Source organism: Ictidomys tridecemlineatus, chromosome 1 (assembly GCF_052094955.1).
Source record: "Ictidomys tridecemlineatus isolate mIctTri1 chromosome 1, mIctTri1.hap1, whole genome shotgun sequence".
In the NCBI taxonomy this organism is placed as follows: domain Eukaryota; kingdom Metazoa; phylum Chordata; class Mammalia; order Rodentia; family Sciuridae; genus Ictidomys; species Ictidomys tridecemlineatus.
Genome location: NC_135477.1, coordinates 52,933,992 through 52,957,105, shown reverse-complemented (window position 1 = coordinate 52,957,105; position 23,114 = coordinate 52,933,992). Strand labels below are relative to the sequence as shown.

At 37.9% G+C, this 23,114-nt stretch overlaps 1 protein-coding gene across 6 annotated transcripts in view; it reads left to right on the top strand.

Annotated features, from left to right (window-relative positions):
* Tet1 (tet methylcytosine dioxygenase 1) overlaps positions 1-23,114 on the top strand; it is a 137,324-nt gene that overhangs the window by 26,378 nt on the left and 87,832 nt on the right. For all 6 annotated transcript variants that reach the window (XM_078041215.1, XM_078041210.1, XM_078041206.1 and 3 more), the window contains one exon: positions 15,546-15,599. In XM_078041215.1, coding sequence (XP_077897341.1) covers positions 15,546-15,599 — 54 coding nt within the window. The remainder of the gene's footprint in view (positions 1-15,545; positions 15,600-23,114) is intronic.

Sequence of the window (23,114 nt, the reverse complement as noted above, 5' to 3'; positions counted from 1 at the left end):
CACATGCTAGGCGAGCGCTCTACCTCTGAGCCACAACCCCAGCCCCGGTTTCTTGAAATATTGGCAAGCAAATATATTTGCTTGTTTCTTTTATACTGAGGATCTAACTGAGGTATATATTTACTACTAAGCAATATCCCCAGCCCCATTTATTTATTTATTTATCTATACGTTTATATTTATTTTGAAAAAGTGTCTGGCTAAATTGCTGGGGGGGTGTCTCACTTAATTTTTGAGGCTGGCTTTGAACTTGGGATCCTCCTGCCTCAGCTTCCCCAGTTGCTAGGATTACAAGTCTGTACCAACACGCTTGGCTACAATTTCTTTTAATTGTACAATAAGGTTTCAGACTTTCCAGAGATACTTTTAAGTCAAGAAAAAAAATTATTCATTTTTTTTTGTCATGCTTAACTCATCTTACCTTTCCCTTTGTATCTCAAAAATATAGGTAATTCAAATGAATACTTTCTCCCTGTAAAAAATCCTATAAGTCTATCTCCCCCTTGTTTTTCCTTTTTGGTGCTTGAGATTGAAACAAGGTGCTCTTTATTATTAAATATTAAAAAAACTCCCACCAGAAATGGTAAGATAAAAATAAAAGGAGTGTCAAGCAATTCTGGATGACATCTCTGGAACTAGACTGTTATCACCTGGAAAGGCCCCTATAATAGTATACAGGTAGTGGATTAATTTGTGTCATTTTTTTAATATTTCGAGACAGAAATCTCCCAAAGTTGCTAGAGATGGCCTTCAACTTGCAATCCTCCTGCCTCAGAGTCCTATTAAGATTACAGGCCAAAACCATTGAGCTCAGCTGACTTTTATCACTTCTGTATTTATCTAGCAATTTGCTTTTGGCTAGAGCATTCCTCATGTATAGTTGTAACTTAACATTTTGAGACATGCAATACTGTAATTATTAAACAGCTATAGAAGCATTTTTAAAAGATAAGTGAAGGCTTTTATTTTTTTCCTATACTGGGGATTAAAGTTGCCTTCACATGCTAGGCAAACACTCTATCTCTGGACTACATATCCAGCTTAGTACAGAATTTACGGACCTAGAGCAGGGATTTTGGCTGACTACGTTTTTGCAAGTAATTTTTATTGTGTATAAAAGCTAACAAAACCAAAATGCATTGTTTGTACAGTGTGTTTCTACATAGGCTATAGAGGGTGTGGTCTTTAGTTATGTCTCTAGCTAGTTCATTTTGGTATGGCATCATGTATTTAATTAACATTAATTGAGTGACTAGACAGAGCAGATTGTGAATTGATCTAGCTAGAGTGTAATAATCTGTTACATTTATTTACTCTAGCTAGTGTGGGTTCCCTCTTCAAAATGTCAAGTTATATTATGTTTGGTTAGACTAAATAGGAATATATTATATAACACTCTAAAGTGTGCTGTGTTCAAAACCATGATATTTTTTTTTTTTTTTTTTTAAGTATTGGGGATTGAAATCAGGGGCATGCTGAGCATGGCAGCATACGCCTGCAATCCCAGTGATTTGGAAGGTTGAAACACGGGGATTGCAAGTTCAAAGTCAGCCTCAGTGATTTTTAGCTAGGCCCTAAGCACTTTAGTGAGTCACTATCTTAAAATAAAAAGGACCAGGAATGTGGCTCAGTGGTTAAGCGTCCCTGGGTTTAATTCAAAAAGAAAAAAGAAAGAAATGAGGGGCATGCTACCACTGAGCTGCATCCCTATCCCTTTTTATTTTTATTTTGACAATCTCTCTAAGACCCTGGCCTTGAACTTGTGCCACTTGGGCCCATGCTATCTTCTTAAGATAGGCAAATTCTACTGGAAAAAAGAGTGTTACCTACACAGATTGTATTTGAAAAGCTAATAATTAAGGAGTGCTAAATGACACAAATTAATCCACTACCTGTATACTATTATAGGGGCCTTTCCAGGTGATAACAGTCTAGTTCCAGAGATGTCATTCAGAATTGCTTGACACTCCTTTTATTTTTATCTTACCATTTCTGGTGGGAGTTTGAGCTGGGTCTGGTCTCACTTGGCCATTGCTTTTCTCAGTTTTAAAACAGCTGGATCTTATTTTGGGATGTGTTGCATATGGCATATGGAACAAATTTTTTGCTACCAACTCCTTCAATTGAGGGCAGATGTTATATGTCCTTAAATATGCCTTTAAGGAATCTCTTTGTATCACAGAGACTTCAGTAGCATACTGTCTCCAAAGAACTAGATGGAAATAGAAGCAAAAATCTTTGGTGTCTAGTGTGTACTTATGTTCATAAACCCTGAATACCTCAACAAAATTATGCTGATATTGATTGATTGTTATTTGTGGTTGTTAACTTCTGGAATTATGATTCCACTATGATTCAAGTCTTACCTTGCCATTTTGTTTTTATCATCTTATGTATAAGAAAACTGTGTGAAACTAGCAAACATTGTAATCTATCATCAATATCATCCATGCTAAGCTATTATATAATAGGAAGCACTAATAGGGTACATGTTTATTTTTCCACAGAAAACAACTCCCAATCTCTTTTACTGATCAACATCTTTGTTCTATTTCAGAATAGTTGTTGCAGAGTTGATGGTACCAGCCAGGTGTCATGGTGCCTGGCTATAATCTCAGGATCCCTGAGGCTACAGTAGGAGGAAGATTGTAAATTTTAAGTCCATCCTGAGCAACTTAATGAGACTTTCAGGAACTTTGTGGGACCCTGTCTCAAAATAAAAAAAGGACTGGGGATGTACCTCATTGGTAAAGTGGCCCTGGGTTCAATCCCCAGTACCAAAAAATAAAAATGTGGGGTTATCAGGTGGACACCATGGCCCACACCTGTAATCCCAGTGGCTCCAGAGGCTGAGACAGGAGGATCCGGAGTTCAAAGCCAGCCTCAGCAAAAGCAAGGCACTAAGCAACTCAGTGAGACCCTATCTCTAAATAAAATACAAAATAGGGCTGGGGATGTGGCTTACTGGCCGAGTGTCCCTGAGTTCAATCCTTGGTACAAAAGAAAAAAAAAAAGTTTGTGCAAATGAAGTAGGAGTTTTCTTTTGTTTCCATCACTTAATGTATCATCACTATTTTGTTACATAGTAAGAAATTTGTATTTTCTTTTATTTAAAGTAAGGGTATTGCTGCAGTGTTCCATTGTTCAGATTTTCCTAAAAGTCTTGGACTCAAACAACATAAAGGGTGTTTAAATGCGTGCAAAATATTTCTTTAAGTAAATGAACATCATTCTTTTTTTGTGGCTGAATGATTCCCTTCAGTTTCTTACCATTTTTCAGTTTTCTATAGCATAGTGAACTTTTTTCCACATTGTTTGTTTTCTTGCGGTGCAATCAATGGGTTATTTCAAGGCCTAAATGTTAACCACCAACATATTTAATATCTTGCTGATGACTTAATGACTAATGATTTCTAATTCTTTACCACTTCTGGAAATGTGAAGTTTAACTAAAGGTATTCTTTGGATAGCTACGTCAATGTTTCTTCCCAAATAAGAAACTGTAGTCTCAGCCCAAGGCACCTGTTTTTTACCTAGCAACTCAGGAGACTGAGGCAAGAGGACTGGAAGTTCAGGCAAGTCTCTGTAATTTACTGAGACACTCAGTAATTTAGGGAGACCATGTCTCAAAAACTAAAAAGGAATCGAGGTGTAGATCTTGGTAAGGAACTCTTGATTTCAATCCTCATTACTAAAAACAAACATCAACAAAAGGAAGGTAAAAGCAACTCTGTAGTTGTTAGATTCTTTTTGAATCTTATGAAAGCCAGGTACCCGCCTGTAATCCCAATGGCTTGGGAGGCTGAGGCAGGAGGATCACAAGCCTAAGCAATTTGGTTTAGTGGTAGAACATCCTTAAGTTCAATCCATGGTACCAAACAAACAAACACCCCACCATACACACATCTTACTAAAGCCCTTACAAAGGTGATTAAGCTAGCATTTCAGTAAATGTAACTAATGACTGGATACTAGCCAGATCAGATTAGGTATTTGGTATATTTTTAGCTACCATGGAAAATCAGAATTTGAAAATGACTAGTACTATATTAGTGCTTTAGTACTGCTAAACTTGCCACATGTTTTTGTTCGGTGTACAAGAATTCCTAGGACTAACTTGATCCTAGTGTAAATGACACCAGCACCAATCTTTCACACGGTGTTTTGGAAATCATAAAAACACGACTTCACAGAGCTCCAGCAGGGGCACATGCCTGTAGTCCCAACTACTTAGGAGGCTGACACAGGATCCAGATGATGAGGGCAGTGAAACTCCTGACTCTCCCATTCCCTCAACAAACAAAAATAGGAACAAACGCAACCACATTAAAGGTGCTGGATCTGGATGGACTTCAGTGCCCATACCACTGCCTCAAAACTATGAAAAGGGGCTGGGTTGAAAAAGCTCAGTGGTAGAGCACTTGCCTATTACATGTGAGGCACGGGGTTTGATCCTCACCAACATATAAAAACAAAGGTATTAGAAAAAAAAAACTACGTGGAAAAAAATTCCTTTTTGAACTGGGGATTGAACCCAGGAATGCTTGACTGCTGGGCCAAGTTCCCAAGCCCCCCTCCCTTTTTTTTTTTTCTTTTTGGTACCAGGCATTGAGCCCAGACTTTATTGAAAAATATTTATTTTTCAATTGTAGTTGGACACAATTTATTTAATTTATTTATTTTTATGTGGTTGTGAAGATTGAACCCAGGGCCTCGCATGTGCCAGGCAAGCACTCTGCCACTGAGCCACAACCCTAGCCTCTTTATTTATTTATTTATTTTAAAAAATATTTTTAAAGTTGTGGATAGACCTTTATTTTATTCGTTTATTTATATGCAGTGCTGAGAATCGAACCCAGTGCCTCACACATGCAAAGCAAGTGCTTTACCACAGAGCCACAGCCCCAGGCCTGGTTTTTTATTTTTTATTTTGAGACAGGTTTTCCCTAAGTTGCTTAGGGTCTCACTAAATTGCTGAGACTGTCCTTGAACTTGTGATCCCCTTGTCTCATTCTCCAGAGTCTCGGGGATTACAGGTGTGCACCTTGGGGTCCAAATGCAATAAATTGTAGTATGCATTTTCCTGGAGAGATGTTGGTCCATAGTTCTTATTAGGTTTCAGAGAAATATAAATCATATTCCCCACTCCCCAAAGTGAAAGAACCATGGGGTTTTCTTCAGCCTTTAATGGAATACAGTTGACAACTGCTTTGGCTGGGATGTAGCTCAGTGGTAGGGCACTTGCCTCACATGTGGAAGGTTCTGGTGTTGCATCCCTAGCAGCAAAAACAAAACAAACAAAAAAGAGCACTGACAACTACTTTGTGTTTAAGGGAAAAACAGTGACAGTTCAGCCTTCCCCCTGTGGTATCATTGTGAGATGGACCTACTTGTACCATTGAGAACGTCCTATTGTGAAGCAGGGGTGAGCTAAGGAAGGAGCAGAGATGATGTGTGAAAGAATCTGCTGCTGAATCTGCTACATGGTAGTTGCTTAAAATGCTGGTATATCCTTGAAGAGATTTGTGTATTCATCTCATTACTTTCACCTGTTTTTCCCTCTTGCCACCTTATTCATGCTATTTAGAGGAAAATAACTGAAGTCCTCAAAAGTATCCAGGATATACCATTTCTTAGTAATCTACTGAGCATTTTTCCTGCAGATGTTGGAGGCTTAGGATACATTATGAATGAATTGATTTTCTGTTCCCATGTGATTCAGAATTATAGTTGTGGTTTCTAGTAAGAGGACCATGTCCCAGTTGTTTTCTTGTTCTTATGTAATGAGAGGGTTTTGGTGTTTCTGGTGTGTTCTACACATTTACACTATAGAGCTTATTTGTATATCATATTTCATACACAGTACCATTTTGTGGTGAGTTTTCTGTTACAGAGCAAATGTTGGGTCAAGGCAGGAGGAAATAGGAGTACAATATAGTAGAAGGCCACAGTTTATCCAAGCTGTGGGATTTCTGGTGAATGGATATATATAGGTTAGATTTAGAGACAAGTTTGTTTGTGCATGTGTAATTTGTCTAAGAGTTAATAAAGCTCAGAGGCTGAGGCCGGAGTATTTCAAGTTTGAGGCCAGCCTCAACAATTTAGTGAGATCCTGTCTGAGGAAAAAAAAAAGAAAGAAAAGGGGTCAAGGATGTTACTTAGTGGTAGAACATCCTTGATTTCAATCCCTAGTACTACTGTCAATTAAAAATAAAAGCTAATAACAGAATTATACGGAGATTTTGTCTACTGGGAGACAGAAACTAAATTGCTCTCATTATTTACCTAACCCTATTTTTGAGAAACCCTTCCTGTTCACACTGAGACCATAAAGCAAAAATCAATATAACAAGGAAAACAGAACAAAACAGTGTTCCACCTTTTTTTTTTTCTTCCTTTGTAAACAACCAACAACCACAGGTCTCTGTCTTTATAGTGGATAAATTTTAACAAAATTCAGCTTTCTTCCACTTGACAAACAGGAGGACAGAAACTAATATTTAATGAGGGTCTAGACTAGGATTCTTATATATATATTTTTTTTAAAGAGAGAGTGAGAGAGGAGAGAGAGAATTTTTAATATTTATTTTTTAGTTCTCGGTGGACACAACATCTTTGTTGGTATGTGGTGCTGAGGATCGAACCCGGGCCGCACACATGCCAGGCGAGCACCGCTTGAGCCACATCCCCAGCCCAAATATTAAGTCTTAGTACAAAAGTTTATGAACCTATAATAGTAAAAGTATCATTTAATTTAGAATTTACTTAAAAGATTTTTATAGAGCTTGGCTAAAACTCAAAACTACTGCATATCACATTTTTGGGGGCAATTGAACTGAGGGGTGCTTTTATTGTTTTTTATTTTGAGAGAAGGGTCTCCTTAAGTTACTGAGGCTTATGTCCAATTTGCTACCACTTGAGCCACACCCCCAGCCCAGATTCTTATATTTTTGTTTTTTGTGTTGTAGATTGAACCCAGGGCCTTTTGAGGATTCTCAGTTCGAAGACTAGGAATAAACTCTTTAAAAAAAAAAAAAAGTGTTTAATTTTGCACAAATAGCAAGTATTAGAGTTGCACTTTCTACCACAAAAGAATTAAATAATCATCATTATTACAACTACTACCACAAAAAAATAAATAACCAATATTATTGCTACTATTATTATTATTTGTGGTAATTGTTATTGAACTCAGCAGCACTCTGCCACTGAGGTATGGCCCCCAGCCTTTCAAAAATTTATTTATTTATTTATTTATTTATGGAGGGTACCAGGGATTGAACTCAGAGGCACTCAATCACTGAGCCTCATCCCCAGCCCTTTTCTTTTTATTTTGAAACAGGATCTCAGTAATTGCATAAGCTCACCTCAAATTTGCAATTCTCCTGCCTCAACCACTTGAGTAGCTCCGATTGTAATCCTGTAGGTGTGCTCTGCTGTGTTCAGCTCAAAATTCAGTAATCTGTCTTTCCATGGTGTGCAGTCATTGCCATTATTCAATTCTAGAACATTTTTTTTCTTTTCTTTTTTTTTTCAATTCTAGAACATTTTCATTACTCCCTATAGAAACCTAGTATTATTATGTAGCATTTACCAGTTCTCCTACTCCCCATTCCCTGATAACTACTAATCTGCTTTTTGTCTCTATTGATCTACCTTTTTTCTTTCCTTTTTTTATTTACATATGATAGCAGAATGCATTACAATTCTTATTACATATATAGAGCACAATTTTTCATATCCTTGGTTGTATACATTCACTTAGCTTTTTGGCACTAGGGATTGAACCCAGGGCCTCACACATGCTAGGCTTGTGCTCTACCACATCTTCAATCCTACTTAGTGTTTCAAAGATCATTCACCTGCCATGTTTCAGCACTCTGCTGTATTTGATGGCTCAGAATATTTCATATATCACACTAAAATTTTGTATTTCCATTCATCAATTTCCACTTTTAAAAATGAATTAAACAATTATTTTTCATCACTGAGAATTTAATCCAGGGGTGCTTACCACTGAATTACATCACCAGCCACTTTTATTTCTTATTTGGAAGCAGTGTTTCTAGCTAAGTTTTCCGGGGTCAGCCTCAATCTTTTGACCTTCTTACCTCTGCCTGCCACCAAGCTGTCTTAACTCTAGTTTTGATTTGCATTTCTCTATTAGTTAATGCAGTTGAGTTACCTTTTTTTTATGCTAATAGGCCTTTTCTATATGGAGACATATCTTACTCTTCACCTATTCCTTAAATTAGTTAATTGTGGTTGGGGATATAGTTCAGTGGTAGCATGCTTGCCTAGCATTCAAGCCCTGGGTTCAATCTCTAAAACTACCCCCCCCCCCAAAAATATTTTTGTCCTTGACTGTCAAGAATTCTTTATGTATTGTGGATTTTGTACCTCCTTTAAGATATATAATTTCCAAGTATTTTCTCTCTTTTTTCAAAATTTTTTTTTTTAGTTATAGATGGACACAGTATCTTTATTTTATTTATTTATTTTTTTGTTTTTATGTGGTGCTGAGGATTGAACCCAGTGCCTCATGTATGCAAGGCAAGTGCTCTACCACTGAGCCACAACTCTAGCCCCAGCTTTGAACTTTTGAACTTTTGATCCTCCTGCCTTAGCCTCCTGAGCCTCTGGGATTACAGGTGTGTACCACCGTTCCCAGCTCCAAGTATTTTCTCTTTATGATATCTTTTCACTGTTTTGCTAATGTTTGAAACAAAGTTTTCAATTTTGAGTAATTCTGTATTTCATTTTTTTATCTAGTTGCTTGGGCTGAATTTCTTTTCATTTTTGTAATCCAAAAAATGAACTTTACTCTGTATTGTATAGAAACCTCACTGATTTGATTGAATTGGCTCAAATTATTTTTTCTCTTTCCTTCTGCATGTAGTAATATCTGGCTTATGGTGTCTCATTTATTTTTTATTTATTTATTTTTAAAATTTTTTATTTTGAAACAGGGTCTCGCTAAATTGCTGAGGTTGACCTTTATTTTTATTTTTTTTAGAGAGAGATAGAGAGAGAGAGAATTTTAATATTCATCCTCTAGTTTTTGGCGGACACAACATCTTTGTTTGTCTGTGGTGCTGAGGATTGAACCCGGGCCGCACGCATGCCAAGCGAGCGTGCTACTGCTTGAGCCACATCCCCAGCCCTGGTGTCTCATTTAATCTAACAGCAGTCTTATGAAATGTATATACTGCCCCCAATTTATGAATCGAGACTTTTAGGCTTATAGAGACTTGGTAAATTGTCTAGGGCCATAGAGTTGAAGCAGGATTAGAGGATTTGGTTTGGAAGGCATTCCCCATGTCCCTAATCAAAATGTTTAGGGCCCAGACAGGATGGATAGGAGTGCAATCAACAGTTGGCCTGGTTAAGGGATAACCATACTACTGCAGTCTTTTAGATTGTGGAACTTGGAAGGAATCCTAGATTCAGCTGGATGTAGTGCATACACCTATAATCCCAGAGACTCAGGAAGATGACACAACAGGATCCCAAGTTTGAGGTCAGCCTCAGCAGCTGAAGGAGCCCCTTAACAAGATCTGATCTTAAAATACAAAATGAAAAGAACTGGGGGTGTTATGTTGCTCAGTGGAAGACCACACCTGGATACAACCTCCAATACCACCAAAAAACCAAGCAAAAAAAAAAAGGGGGGAAGAAAAAAAGAAAGGAAAAGAATCTTACAGGTATATTTCACAGAAATGCAATTTAAATTTTTTAAAGTTTATTCTAATTAGGATCCCATTCTTTTTTTTTTTTTTTTTAAAGAGAGAGTGAGAGAGGAGAGAGAGATAGAGAGAGAGAATTTTTAATATTTATTTTTTAGTTCTTGGCGGACACAACATCTTTGTTGGTATGTGGTGCTGAGGATCGAACCCGGGCCGCACGCATGCCAGGCGAGCGCGCTACCGCTTGAGCCACATCCCCAGCCCCTAGGATCCCATTCTTGTGATTGTACATGATGTGGAGTTTTTTGAAAATGTTTGTGAGGTGCTGGTTAATGCCCCTGGGTTCAGTCCCTGATATAAAAACAAAATAAAAGAAAAAAATAACAAAAAGAGAGAGAGAGAGAGAGAGAGAGAGAGAGAGAGAGAGAGAGAGAGAGAGAGAGAGAGAAACAGGGCCTTGCTATGTTATTCAGGCCTGGACTTCAACTCCTGGGTTTAAGCCATCCTCTTACCTCAGCCTCCTGAGTAGTACCCTGGACTCCAGGTACTCAGCTATAAAAGATTTTAAACATGAATCAAATACTTTCAACTTCAATGTTTTCCTTTGACTATCTTTTTACCTATTTTTTATTTTACTTGTATTTCCTTCCCTAGTCCTCATTCACCTCTGAATCATGGTCTAGTAATTCTTGAGTACCATGGTAATAGTTCACTCTTCCATTCCCTCAAGCAGATGATTTTATATTTTGCCCAGCTTTTTAAATTATCTCTGGCCAGAGAGTTGTTCCAAATTACCAATTCCATTATCACTAGAAATGAAAATTTTATGTTCTTTTAAAATTCATAAATATAAGATGATGTTAGGATGGTGTGTCTTATCTCTTGCAGCAATCTTGTTTGATAGTAGATTTATCTGGGAAAGTTTCCATTGCCCTAAAATATTGGGTGCTGTGAAGATCTCTAATTTTTACACAAAATGAGTTTTAATTGCTCACTATTTTGTTCACTTGTACATAGTTTTATTAGTTAATGACAGTCACAGTTCTTCATTGTTGTAATTGCACCAATTGGAAATTAGGTGCAGTAAAGTTAATAGCACCTTAAGATTTTTATCCCACCAAGAACATTGATCTTGTATAAGATAGTATTTTCTGCTGAATGTGCCAGGAGTAAATAGTAATGCTTTCTTTTCAAAATATGTAAAACCACTTTCATTTATCACATGCATGGTAAGTGACTGAGAGAATGTTTAGTATAGCCAGGTGTCAGGGAGCACTCCTGTAATTCCTTTGACTTTGGGAGACAGGGGCAAGAGGATCATAAGTTCAAGTCCAGCCTTAGCTACTTTGGTGAGGCCTCAGCAATTTAGCAAGATTCTTTCTAAAAACAAAAAATAGAATGGATTATGGATTTAACTTGTTGGTAAAACATCCCTGGGTTCAATCCCCAGCCACTCCCTGCCACCACCACTTTGTAAGCAAACAAAGATAGGTGAAGCACTTTTTTTCATGTAAATCTGAACAATAACACAATTGTTTAAATTTTAGTTTCAAAATTATATAGAGGATTTGGTTTGGAGATGCTGGTGTTTTCACCCTACCTGTTATTTTTTCTTTGGGATTAAACCCAGGGATGCTCTACTACTGAATTACATTTCCAGTCTTCTTTATTTTTTCTTTTGAGACTAGGTCTCTCTAGGTTGCTGAGGCTGGCTTTGAATTTGAGCTCCTGCCTCAGCCTTGATGGTTGCTGGCATTACAGATGTGCACCACCTCATGGGACCAGACTTCTTTTAAAAACAGAAGGGGGAAAAAAGGAAAGAAAGGAAGGAAGGTAGGAAGAAAAGAAAAGAAAATGATTATTATACAAACCAGACTAGTAATAAGAAGCAAAATTTTTAGGACTGGTATGTGGTTAAGTGATAGAGCATTTGCAGGCCCTGGATTCAATCGCCAACACTCCTGTCCCTTTAAAAAAAAAAAAAAAGGAACTTCTTTAACCAACAGGAGACAGGACTTCTGCAGAGAAGGGAGTGGATACTGGTAGACCTGGCTCCTTGGAGGGATATAGGAATACAGTAGCCTTAGAGGGAAACCAGGGAATAGCTGTACTAAGGCTTTGCTTAACCCAGTCACCCAGGATGGTTCTCTATTGTCAGTCTTTCAGGTTTTTATGTGTCACAAGAAGTGAAACCAAACTAATTTGAAAAAGTCTCTGATAGGAGGTGGGTGTGGTAACCCACACCAGTAATCACAGTGACTTTGGAGGTTAAGGCAGGAGAATCACAAGTTCAAAGCCTTTGTTAGCAATTTAGCAAGATCTTGTTTCAAAATAAAAAGGGCTGGGAATGTGGTTCAGTGGATAAGTGCCCCTGGATTCAAACCCGGGTACCAAGAAAAAAAAAGGAACAGGAAAAAAAAAAGTCTCTGATAGGGGTTAGCATCATGGCACATGACTATAATACAAGCTACTGGGGTGGCTGCAGAAGGAGAATTACAGATTTGAAGCCAGCCGGGCAGTTTAGCATGATCCTGTGTCAAAATAATAAAAATAAATAAGTAAAAAGAGCTGGACATGTACTCAGTAATAGAGCACTTGGCTGGCATTCAGGGGGCCTGGAATTTAATTCCCACTGGGGGAAAAATATCAAATCTCTGATAAAAATTTCTTCTTCTTTCTTCTTCTTCCTTCTTCTCCTTCTCCTCCTCCTCCTCCTCCTCCTCCTTCTCCTCCTTCTTCTTCATTATTATTATTATTTATTAAATATTTTATAAAAATATGTAAATTTTATATTACATATATTTTATTTATTTTTCATTACTGGGGATTGTACCCATGGGTGCACTGCCACTGAGTTACATCCCCAGCCCTTTTTGTTTTTGAGACAGGGTCTCCTTGGGTTGCTGAGGCTGGCCTTGAACTTGTGATCCTCTTGCCTAAGCCTCCCAAGTCACTGAGATTAATAGGCATGTGCCATGATGCTCAGTTTACATATATTTTACAATAAAAAAAAAAAAAGCCTGAAAAAAAAAAAGAAAACAGATTAAGCTAACATCTATTTTTAAAACCTTTTAAAAAAATTTAGGGAAAGGGGCAGCTAGGGTTGTGGCACAGTTGTAGAGCACTTGCCTAGCATTTGTGAGGCATTGGGTTCCATTCTCAGCACCACATATCAAAAAAATAAAGGTTCATTGACAACTAAGAAATATTTAGAAAAAAATTTTTTTTTGGCACTGGTGATTGGACTCAGGGCATTCAACCACTGAGCCACATCCCCAGCCCTATTTTGTATTTTATTAGAGCCGGACATGCACAGGGTCTCACTGAATTACTTAGCACCTGGCTTTTGCTGTGGCTGGCTTTGAACTTGGAATCCTCCTGCCTCAGCCTCCTGAGCCGCAGGAATTACAGGCATGTGCCACTGCACCAGACTCTAAACCTGTTTTCAAAAGCATGGTGTATTTGAAAGCTTAGTGTATTTGATCCTGTTTTATGGCTGCTTCATGCTTCATTCCTCATAGAGAAGTTCTTGGAGATAGTATGGGCTTGGTAAGTTTGTACTGGTGGATGTGGTTAAGTCAGAATCCACTGGTGTTGATACAAGTGTTTAAGGAACACCTGAGAACACCACACCCAGTAGGTTTTTCCCCTTACATGAACTGATTAAAAATTTTGAGGGGGGCTGGGGATGTGGCTCAAGCAGTAGTGTGCTCACCTGGCATGTGCGGGGCACTGTGTTCGATCCTCAGCACCACATACAAATAAAGATGTTGTGTCCACCAAAAACTAAATATATATATATAAATAAATAAAATAAAAATATTGAGGGTGGGTGGTAGAGAGAGCTAGTTTAAAAGTGCAATAATGGCTGGGGATATAGCTCAGTGGTAGAGCATGCATGTCACACTGAGTTCAAACCCAGCTCCAAAAGAGTAAGTGCGAAAACAAGGCAGGTTGGACTTCACAATTCAACAAGCAAAGCGTGCTTTCGTGGCAAACTGAAAGGCGAGGAACCAAGGGTTATGAAACGCAGGCTTTCCGGCCCTCACTCTGTTCCCAATTTTTGGTTGTGGGAATCTGTTCTGAATCCAACTGCAAGTGGAAAACCCTTCTTTGGCTCAGCAGCCAGGCAAGCCATCCTGCCAATCCTCCAAATGGGCTGCTGAAAATTTGGCTCTGCGAGGCTGGAACTGGGGCTATCTTCCCAAGATCTGTGCAGCTGTCAAGGTGGCTGTGACGTGATTGTGACTGGTCTCTGCACTGCTTTTTGGCAGTGACCTTGAGACCAGCTAGCTCACCACTGCTGCTCCAGTTCTTTGCTGATTTGGTCCTTTGCTTTCACTGTTGTAACACCAGGGGGCTGATGGGAGGGAGAATTATCTGTTCTTGCCTTTCCCAGTGTCTGGCAGGTGTCAACTATGGTATCAGCTCTCTGTGCCTACCACCTACTGGGCAGTCCCATATGAGGGGTTCTTGTGAATGTGGGTGGTTTGTTCCATCCCTGGCTCAGGTACCTCTCCTAGTCCCTGGGAAGCCAGTTGCTGTGTCTGACCAGTAAGCTGGTGTGCAGGCAGGCTTGTCAGTTTTGCAGAGAAATGCTCAGTGACAGCTGATGATCTTGGGAGAGAAAGGAGCCAAAAGTGCCCTTTTGTCCTACAAGTACAAGTCAGAATCTGCCTTCTGGTTAATCAGGGATTTCTTTGTAATTGACAGTCATCAGAAATGTCCATAGCAAGAGAGAGAAATCTTTTCTCTCTAGACAGTGGCAAGTGTATTTTTAAAACGCCACCCCTTCTCCTTGTCTTCATCTTGTTCTTTTCCTTTTAAGTGGCTTTATTGTTGTTTTTTAATCTGCCTTTGTCATTGGACATTTATTGACAGAAATCAAATTGCTGTGTTTCTGGGCAGAGCGCCTGCTGCAAAGAGGTGTGGTTCCAAGGAATGAGACACGCAGCCCAACAGCTGAGCCTACACTGTCCTCACATAACCTCCCTGCCTTAAATATCGCCAATATTTCGCCTTGCCTTATAAAGTAAAAATGCACAATACCTTCCAGAGTTTCAGCAAGCCCAAATGCCCCCCTAGGCTTAGTTATGTCTCCTGTATGTTGGAGGGCGAACTGCACACCCCTCCCCCACGGAGACCTACCCTCGGAGCCACCAAGAGGTTACTAATCAGGGAGACTCCACCATCGATCCAATGGTGGCGACCTGGGGGATTTGTGTGCATTGTTTTTGCTGAAGCCTCCTGTGATTTCGGCACGACCAGATCCTCTGCAGAGAACTCCATGTCGCAGCTTGTGGCTGCCTGTGTCCTGTGGTGAGAGCTGAGCCGCACAGGAGATCCTTTGTCTAGGAAGGGCTAGGCTGAGAAGATCACTTTGGAGTTGCTAAGCTCTGCATTGCCATTGGCTGCACTCTTTGTGGGGCTGTTTTTGCAAAAGGCATGCCCAGCACGTCTACAGTGCTGGCAGGCCAGGGCTGCCTTTAAACACCATGATAATAATACCAAAAGCAGTTTGCAGAACTGTTCCACTGTAGAGGCTTCCTCTGCAGAAGCAAGCAAGATGGCTACCTCGTGGGCTTCGCTGTGAAGAATGCAGAGGCTAATTAAGACAGACTTTAAGGGGAAAAAAGGGTATTTCCCTACATCATCTTAATAGAAAAAAAATTTTTTTAGTGACTTTAAAGTATACATTTTACATAAGATTTTTAGGTTCTGCCTAGCAAACATGATGATGATTTTTAAATGGTATAAGTAGTTTTACAGAGAAGTAGTCAAAAAATTGGGGGGGGGGAGTGGGAGCTAATTTTTTTTTCTCGATGGAGGCTCATTTTCCAATTTGATTTTTTTTTTTAGGTTATAAAAGAAAACAAGAGGCCCCAGAGGGAAAAGAAGCCCAAAGTTTTAAAGGTAATCAGCTGTTGATTAAATAATATTTATTTTTTTTCCATTTCATATAGTTTTTTTTTCTGTCACCTGAGGGTAAATATGGAATACAGTGGGTGTGTATTCTCTCAGATTTTTAGTAGATTAATGAATTTTCGCTCAAGTTTTTTTCTTTTTTTTTTTCTGATGTACTGCATAATGTGCATATTAGCACCCTTTATTTTCAACTCCCACAAGTCTGCAGAAGGAAAAGTTTATATGCAAAGTCTTGTGAATAAAATTCATTTTTCTTTATATCTCCCTTTGTAACATCTGCATTTGTGTTGTTGCACAGTGTGTGTACTTAAGCTGGTGTGTGTACTTAAGCTTTTTAGGAGAAAGGTACTATTTGAAGTTGACAGCTAAGATCCATTGTGATTTTAATAGACCATCCATTAAAGACTATTTTAAAATGTGTGATTATTTTCCCAAAGAGAAAAGGTCCTTGGAGATTTTAGTTCAACTTAAAATGTGTAAGTCTTGAGATCTTACAGCCAGATTATAATTGCTTAATATAATTCTTATTATATCGTCTTTAATTTTGGCATTCATAGAGCTTATAGGAATAAGAATGTTTTCTTTATATTCTATAGATTGACTGGTGAGTATTTAACAGTAACCTAATTTGGTTATAAGCTAACAATCCATGTTATAAGCTTTGTACAGTATTTAGAAGGGTTAATTTAAAAGCATATGGCATCACTAAAAGTTCAAGGCTAGCATTAGTCTTGCAAATAGGTGCTTATATGCTTAAGCTTTCAAGTGGCATATTGCTACTCTAAATTTTAGCAACATTTTTATTTCAAGAAGAAATAGCAAGCAATAAAAAAATTGGTTTGTAAAAATCACATTGTATATATTTAATTTAAAATATTTTACCTAATTGTAACTTCTCTTTTGCAAATAAAGTTTTAGCCTCAAAGAGGAACAACATCTTGAACCATGACTATGGCAGAATTTTATCTTGTTTGTCCCCCTAGTTGTGTGAGTTGAAAGTGTTCACATTAGAACCAAACCTTGTGTTGATTTCTAATTTGGCTGACCACCTTGAGTTTCTGTTTCCTGTGTATACACAGTGTTGGCATGTACATTTTTCATCAACCAACAAGTATTTATTTCATATTTACCACACAGCAATGTGCGAGACACTGTGAAATGAATGAAATGCTTGCTACGAATTCTCTTGGGGCCTGGACAAAATGAATAGTGGTTATTTTCAAGACAAATTTAACCACTTTTTGTTTTTCTGCTTCATATTGATTCATCTGCCTCCTTTCACGCCCTTCCCTTCTCTCATCTGTGGAGTCCTTCTTAGATCTCTTTTATACTATCTCAAGCATTAAGTTTCAGTTTTAGAAAAAAAAAGAGTCTACATGTAGAAACAAATAGACAGTAAATCTTTTCCCACCTTTGCTAGGAAACGGAATTGGGCTTTGGGAGTGCTATTTATTTCTGTTTATTATGTTAATCTGTGAGCGTCCTGTCACTTGAAATAAATTTGAGAAGTAAATATACCATGTGTTGCTTTTGGGAATCGTGGATTCTTTTAAATTTATTTTTATTTTTAAGTACCTGTGAGTGGCCGTATGTCATCTGTCCTAGCAAGCAGAACTTAATTGTTTACTTTCCCTCCATAGTTAGTTATTAAAGTAATGAAGGCAAGGAAAATGCTCTAAGAGAAAAAATTGTTTTGATATAGGCACTTCAAGTTTTAAAAACTTGACACACACACACACACACACTCCTTTTCCAAGCTTTGTTTTTCTTCTGCACAGAAGAATGTTAAAAGCCTTCAGATTAAAATTCAGCTAGACAGATGTAGAATATTATATAACCCTAAAAAAGATGGCAAGTGTGTTTGAGAAAGGAGGGAGAGTAGGAAAAGACTATAAATTTTTAAGATTTTGTTTTGTGGCTTTTGTGGCACTGCTCCACTGAACAACATCAGGCTCTTCCTAAGTTGCCCAGGTTGGTCTTTAACTTGTTATTTTCCTGCCTCAGGCATTATAGGTCTGTATCATTGCACCTATATCAGTTTAGGTTTTAATTCATAAGGACTTAAATGTTCTACCTGGATTCTCCCTAGAGATTCAGTGATGGGAATCTACAGGTTATAAATTGGACTCTTTTCATAACTCTTTGTCCTTGCTATTGGCATTGAATCCAGTCTGCTTTCTTTGATTTTGGTCAACACGGAGGAAATTTGGTATAGAATTTGAGGGTTATTCCATTCTGCTCTGAACCTGGTCCTTATTGAATCCAGTTGCAGGGTTGAAATTGCCTTGTCTCATACCTCTCTTTCTCTTTGTACCTGGGATTGAAACTCAGAGGCACTTAACCACTGAGCCACATCTCCAGCCATTTTACATATATTTAATTTTATATATATTTTACATATATATATTTTACATTTTACATATATATTTAATATATTATTTTACATATATATATTTGCATTTTACACATATATATAAGACAGGGTCTTGCTAACTGGTTTAGGGCCTCTCTAAGTTTCTGAGTGAAGCTAAATGAAATTGTTATTTACATGTATACCTACATTCATTCAATTGTACTTCAAAATTTAAAGCTTTAAGTAGTGATATCTATTTTTTTGTAATCTTCCTCTTGCTGAAGTTGTTTCCTTCCTAATGCTTTATGGCCAGCGTGGCATCAAATATCAAATATGAGAGGCAGGGTTGGGTGGTAATCATTGTGTGAGCATCTTGGGGAGAAGACCTTGGCAGTCAGGGTACATTTTCTAGTTATTTGGTTATAAAATATCTTTGAAAGAACTGGGTGAACAAATATAAAGAAATGTCAGTGAATTTTAAACCAGGAAAGTGTCTACAGAGACTGATCTATTAAAAAAAAAAAAAAAAGAAAGAAAAAAAAAAAGAAACAACATGATCTTGCTGCTGGTTCTGCACCAGCAGCCCTGCTCTCGACTATTTCCTTCCTTGATGATGCTGATAAAGAGGAAGGGCTAGCCATATGGGGAGTGGGGGGCATAATGCCTGTATCACTAGCAAAGGACAGGATACTTGCATATAGTATAACTACATGTCATTTGGAAACATGTTTTAAAAAGAATCAAATCATAAATAAATGAGTCACATTTGTACATGCTCTCAGTTGGCATGACATAGTGATTTTCAAAATATTTAGGACCATTACCAAGCCTCTATTAAATGTTTCAGAAGGGATCTGTTCTGAATAACATTATTAATATTTACTAAATATATTTTGAGCCCATACTAAATGCTGGTGGTATACTGGAAAAATTTAAGACCAATGTGTTTCCTGCTCTTCAGGAGATTAAATACTACTGAGGAAAGGCAAGTAGAAAATTTAAAGACAAATAAATTCCAAATTGCAGTGAATGCTTTGAAGGAAAGAATAACAAAAAGCGGGAGATGGGAAAAACATCCTTTAAGGAAATGTGTTTGGTATCTGTGAGAACTATTCCCTTAATTTGTAAATTTTAATATATATACAAGTACAGATTTAAAAAGACTAAATTAGATACAGTTGAGATACCTTGTTTATTTTAAATTCCCTTAAGCTACAAGATATAGGAGTTCACAGAGTTGCTACAGATTTTTGTTGTCTACAGTTATCTCTAACATTGTTTCAGTTAGTAAAAGAAACCATTGGTAAATGATGCTTTTAAAAAAACTGCTAATTGTACAACACTATTACTTGTAGCAACATGTTGCAAATTGAATCCATTGATTAAATACTAAACCATCTTTGGGAGAGGAGAAAAAGTGGCATTTTGATAGAGTGTTACAGACATTTGGATGTATTGGGTCAGTAGAGTAGGTAGGGGGATTTTATTTTATTTTTGTACCTGAGATTGACCCAGTAAGCCCATCCACAGCCCTTTTTTAATATTTTATTTAGAGTCGTGGGGTCTCGCTGATTTGCTTAGGGCCTCAATAAGTTGTTGAGGCTGCTTTCAACTCTAAATCCTCCCATTAGTCTCCCGACTGCTGGGATTCCAGGTCTGCCACCATGCCTGGGGAATTTGGGGTGGGTGGGTGCTGAGAGTATACCAGCTTAAAAAACAATGAACAAGCAAATATGTAAATTGGAAGAAAATAATTTCAGAATACAAAGGGGTTCATGTAAATTTAATATTTTTTTCCTAATTAAACAAATGCCTTTAATTTGCACATTATGTCATAAACTGGCAAAAACTGTAAAAGACGTGTGTTCATACAGCAGTGTTTATTCACACCATCAAAGGCACACATGGGGATGCTGGTTTGCATACCCAGGAACTGTTGTGTAGCATTTTGTCTATTTCGGGACTGGGTTCTCACTAAACCAGTTCACATACAGTTATTATGAAAGCATGGATATATCCAATGTTTTGAGACCCATGTCCAAAACAGACCATGGCTGCGTGGTACATGCCTGTTATCCAACAACTCTGGAGGCTGAGGCAAGAGGAAGTTTAAGGCCAGCCCTAGCAACCCTCAGGAAGATCTTCAGCAATTTAGTGAGATCTCATCTCAAAAGAAAATGGACTGAGGATATAACTCAGCAGTAAACTGCCCCAGGTTCAATCCCCAGAGAAAACAAATAAATAAAAGACTCATATCAATTCTGTGTTTTTTGTTTTTTTTTTTCCCCCTTTTACTCTTTTTCTGTTCCCCCTGCTGCACCACCCGCATTCCCCACTCTCAATATTAAACTCTGGGGTTAGGTTAAATATCAGTCTAAGCAAGTGCTTGGCCACTAAGCTACATCCTTAACCCTCATTCTGTGATTTCTAGGAATGGTCCCAGAGACTCTGAGTGAATAAAAGCCAAGTGAGGTTGGACAGACTGGAGGAAAATTTCATTCAGGCTACAAACAGAAAAAACATATCAAATTTGTCCTAGTCTATGAAAGAACATATGCCTTATGTCTTAAATATTTATGCTCATACTGTGTTTGTTTTGATGGTGTTGGATTCATCTTCTTTTTGAGGTGTACTTTTCCTCCTGGATAGTTATTCATGTACTGAGTAGAGTATATTCTCAAAAGTCACATAAAAATATGGTGGGCTCACTTGTAATCCAGGATTGCATGTTCAGAGCCAACCTCAGCAATTTACTGAGGCCCTAAGCCACTTGATGAGACCCTGTCTCAAAAGAAAAAAAAAAAAAGAAAAAAAAATATTCAAAAGGAAGATGGGAATGTGATTTAATGGTTAAGCACCCTTGGGCTCAATCCCTAGTTGCCCTACCCCTTAAAAAAAAAAAAAGTTAGATTACAAATAGCCAAATAATTGTTAAGTTGATTTTTGTTAAAGTTTTACTAGTATTTATTCATTTTCAGATTATAAATGAAATGTCATTCAGTATTGATTTTTTTTTTTTCTTTTTGGTGATGCTGGATTGAACCAAGGGGCTTTGTGCATGCAAGGCAAGCATTCTACCAATTGAGGTATAACCCCAGCCCAAAAATGTTTTGGTAGTTGTAGTTGGACACAATACCTTTATTTTATTTATTTTTTATATGGTGCTGAGGATTGAACTTAGGGCCTTGCATGTGCTAGGCAAACACTCTACCACTAAGCCACAAGCCCAGCCACCAAAATGTTTTTTTTTTTTTTTTTTTTGGTTTGTTTTTTATATATATTTTCAAAGATTTTATAGCAGAATTTGTTTACCACAATGACCTATGCAAGAGTTTGAAGGTAACAGAGGCTGTATGTTGTTCATATGTTTGTTGGAGATTAAATTTAGGGCCTTATGCCTACTAAGTACATATTCTAGCACTGAGTTACATCTGCTGCCTGAGTGGCTTTCTTTTCATTTTATTGTATTACATTTATTTATTTTGAGCTATGGTTTTGTTATGTTGCCCCAAGGCCTTGAACTCTTAATCCTACCATCTCAGCCTCCCCAGTAGATTGTAGATAGACACAATATCTTTATTTTATTTTATGTGGTGCTGAGGATGGAACCCAGGGCCTCACTTGTGCTAGGCGAGAGAGAGCTTTACAGCTGAGCCACAACCCCAGCCCCCACAGTGCCTTTTTAAAAATGTCTTTTCTAAGCAGCACCTGGTGATGCATACCTGTAGTCCCACCTACTCTGGAGGCTGAGCTGGAGGATCACTTGAGCACAGGACTTTGGTGCCAACCTTGGAACTGAAGCAAGACTGTCAAAACCAAAGCCAAATGAAACCTAACCAAAACAATCAAACAAAAACAAAGGGGTGGGGTTGGGGTTGGGCGAGGGGAGAAACTTACTTTGGAAGTTTAAATGAAAGCAAAGTTTAAAATAGAAATTATTATTATTATTTTTTTTTAAAGAGAGAGAGAATTTTTTAATATTTATTTTTTTAGTTTTCGGCGGACATAACATCTTTGTATGTGGTGTTGAGGACCGAACCCACGCCAAATGCATGCCAGGCGAGCTGGCTACTGCTTGAGTCATATCCCCAGCCCCTAAAATAGAAATTATTGTAGTGACATTTGAGTCTATGGGGAAAAGTATCTCTTTTGTTGAAGTTGTCAGTCCACTTTTGATAGTGTAGAAATCCAAGTACATATATAGTACACTTATTTTAATGTGATTAATTTTTTCTCAGTTTTTACTTAGAAAACCTGAAACCTTGGGACTCTGGGTTGGGGCTAAGTGATAGAGCTCTTGTCTAGCCTGTGTAAGGCACTAAGTTTAATCCAGCACCACATAAAAAATATAAATAAAATCAAGGTATTGTGTATATCTACACCTAAAATATATAGATATATTTAAAATGAAAAAAAATCTGAAACCTATAGAAGAATTTGAGGAATAGTACATGGGCTAGGCATAGTGGCAGGAAACTTGTTATAATCTCAGCAATTCCAGAGGATGAGGCAGGCGGATTGCAAGTTCAAAGCCAACTTCCCTGGTGGTGGTGGTGGTGGTGGTGGTGGTGGTGGTGGTGGTAGTAGTAGTAGTAGTAGTAGTAGTAGTAGTAGTAAAAACATCATTTTTTGGCAGGGCCTGTCTAGGTTGCCCAGGCTCAGAATCTCAGAATAGCTGGGTCTATAGGAACATGATAGCAAGCCCAGCTCCATTTCCAGGCTGGGTGGGGTAGGATACCAAGAATGACATCTAGGACCTTTCACGAGCTGGACAAATGTTTTAATACAGAGTTACATCCCTAATCACAATTGATTCAATTTAATATTATATACTATACTTTACAGTTTCAAATCTTTTCAAAGCCTCCCAGCACTGCAGCATGCAACTATAATCCCAGTGACTCTGGAGTCTGATGCAGGAAAATTGAAAGTTACAGGTTTGCCTTGGCAATTTAGTGAGATCCTGCCTCAAAATTTAAAAAAAAATTACTGGGGATGTATCTCCATAGAAAAAGGTTCCTGGATTCAGTGGCCAGTACTGAAAGAAAAACAAACCAAACAACAAAAACCCTCTCCTCAATCTTGTTGAGCTACTTTCCTCCAAATCCATTATGGGTCAGTCCTAGAGTACATCAATTTGCAGTTTAGTC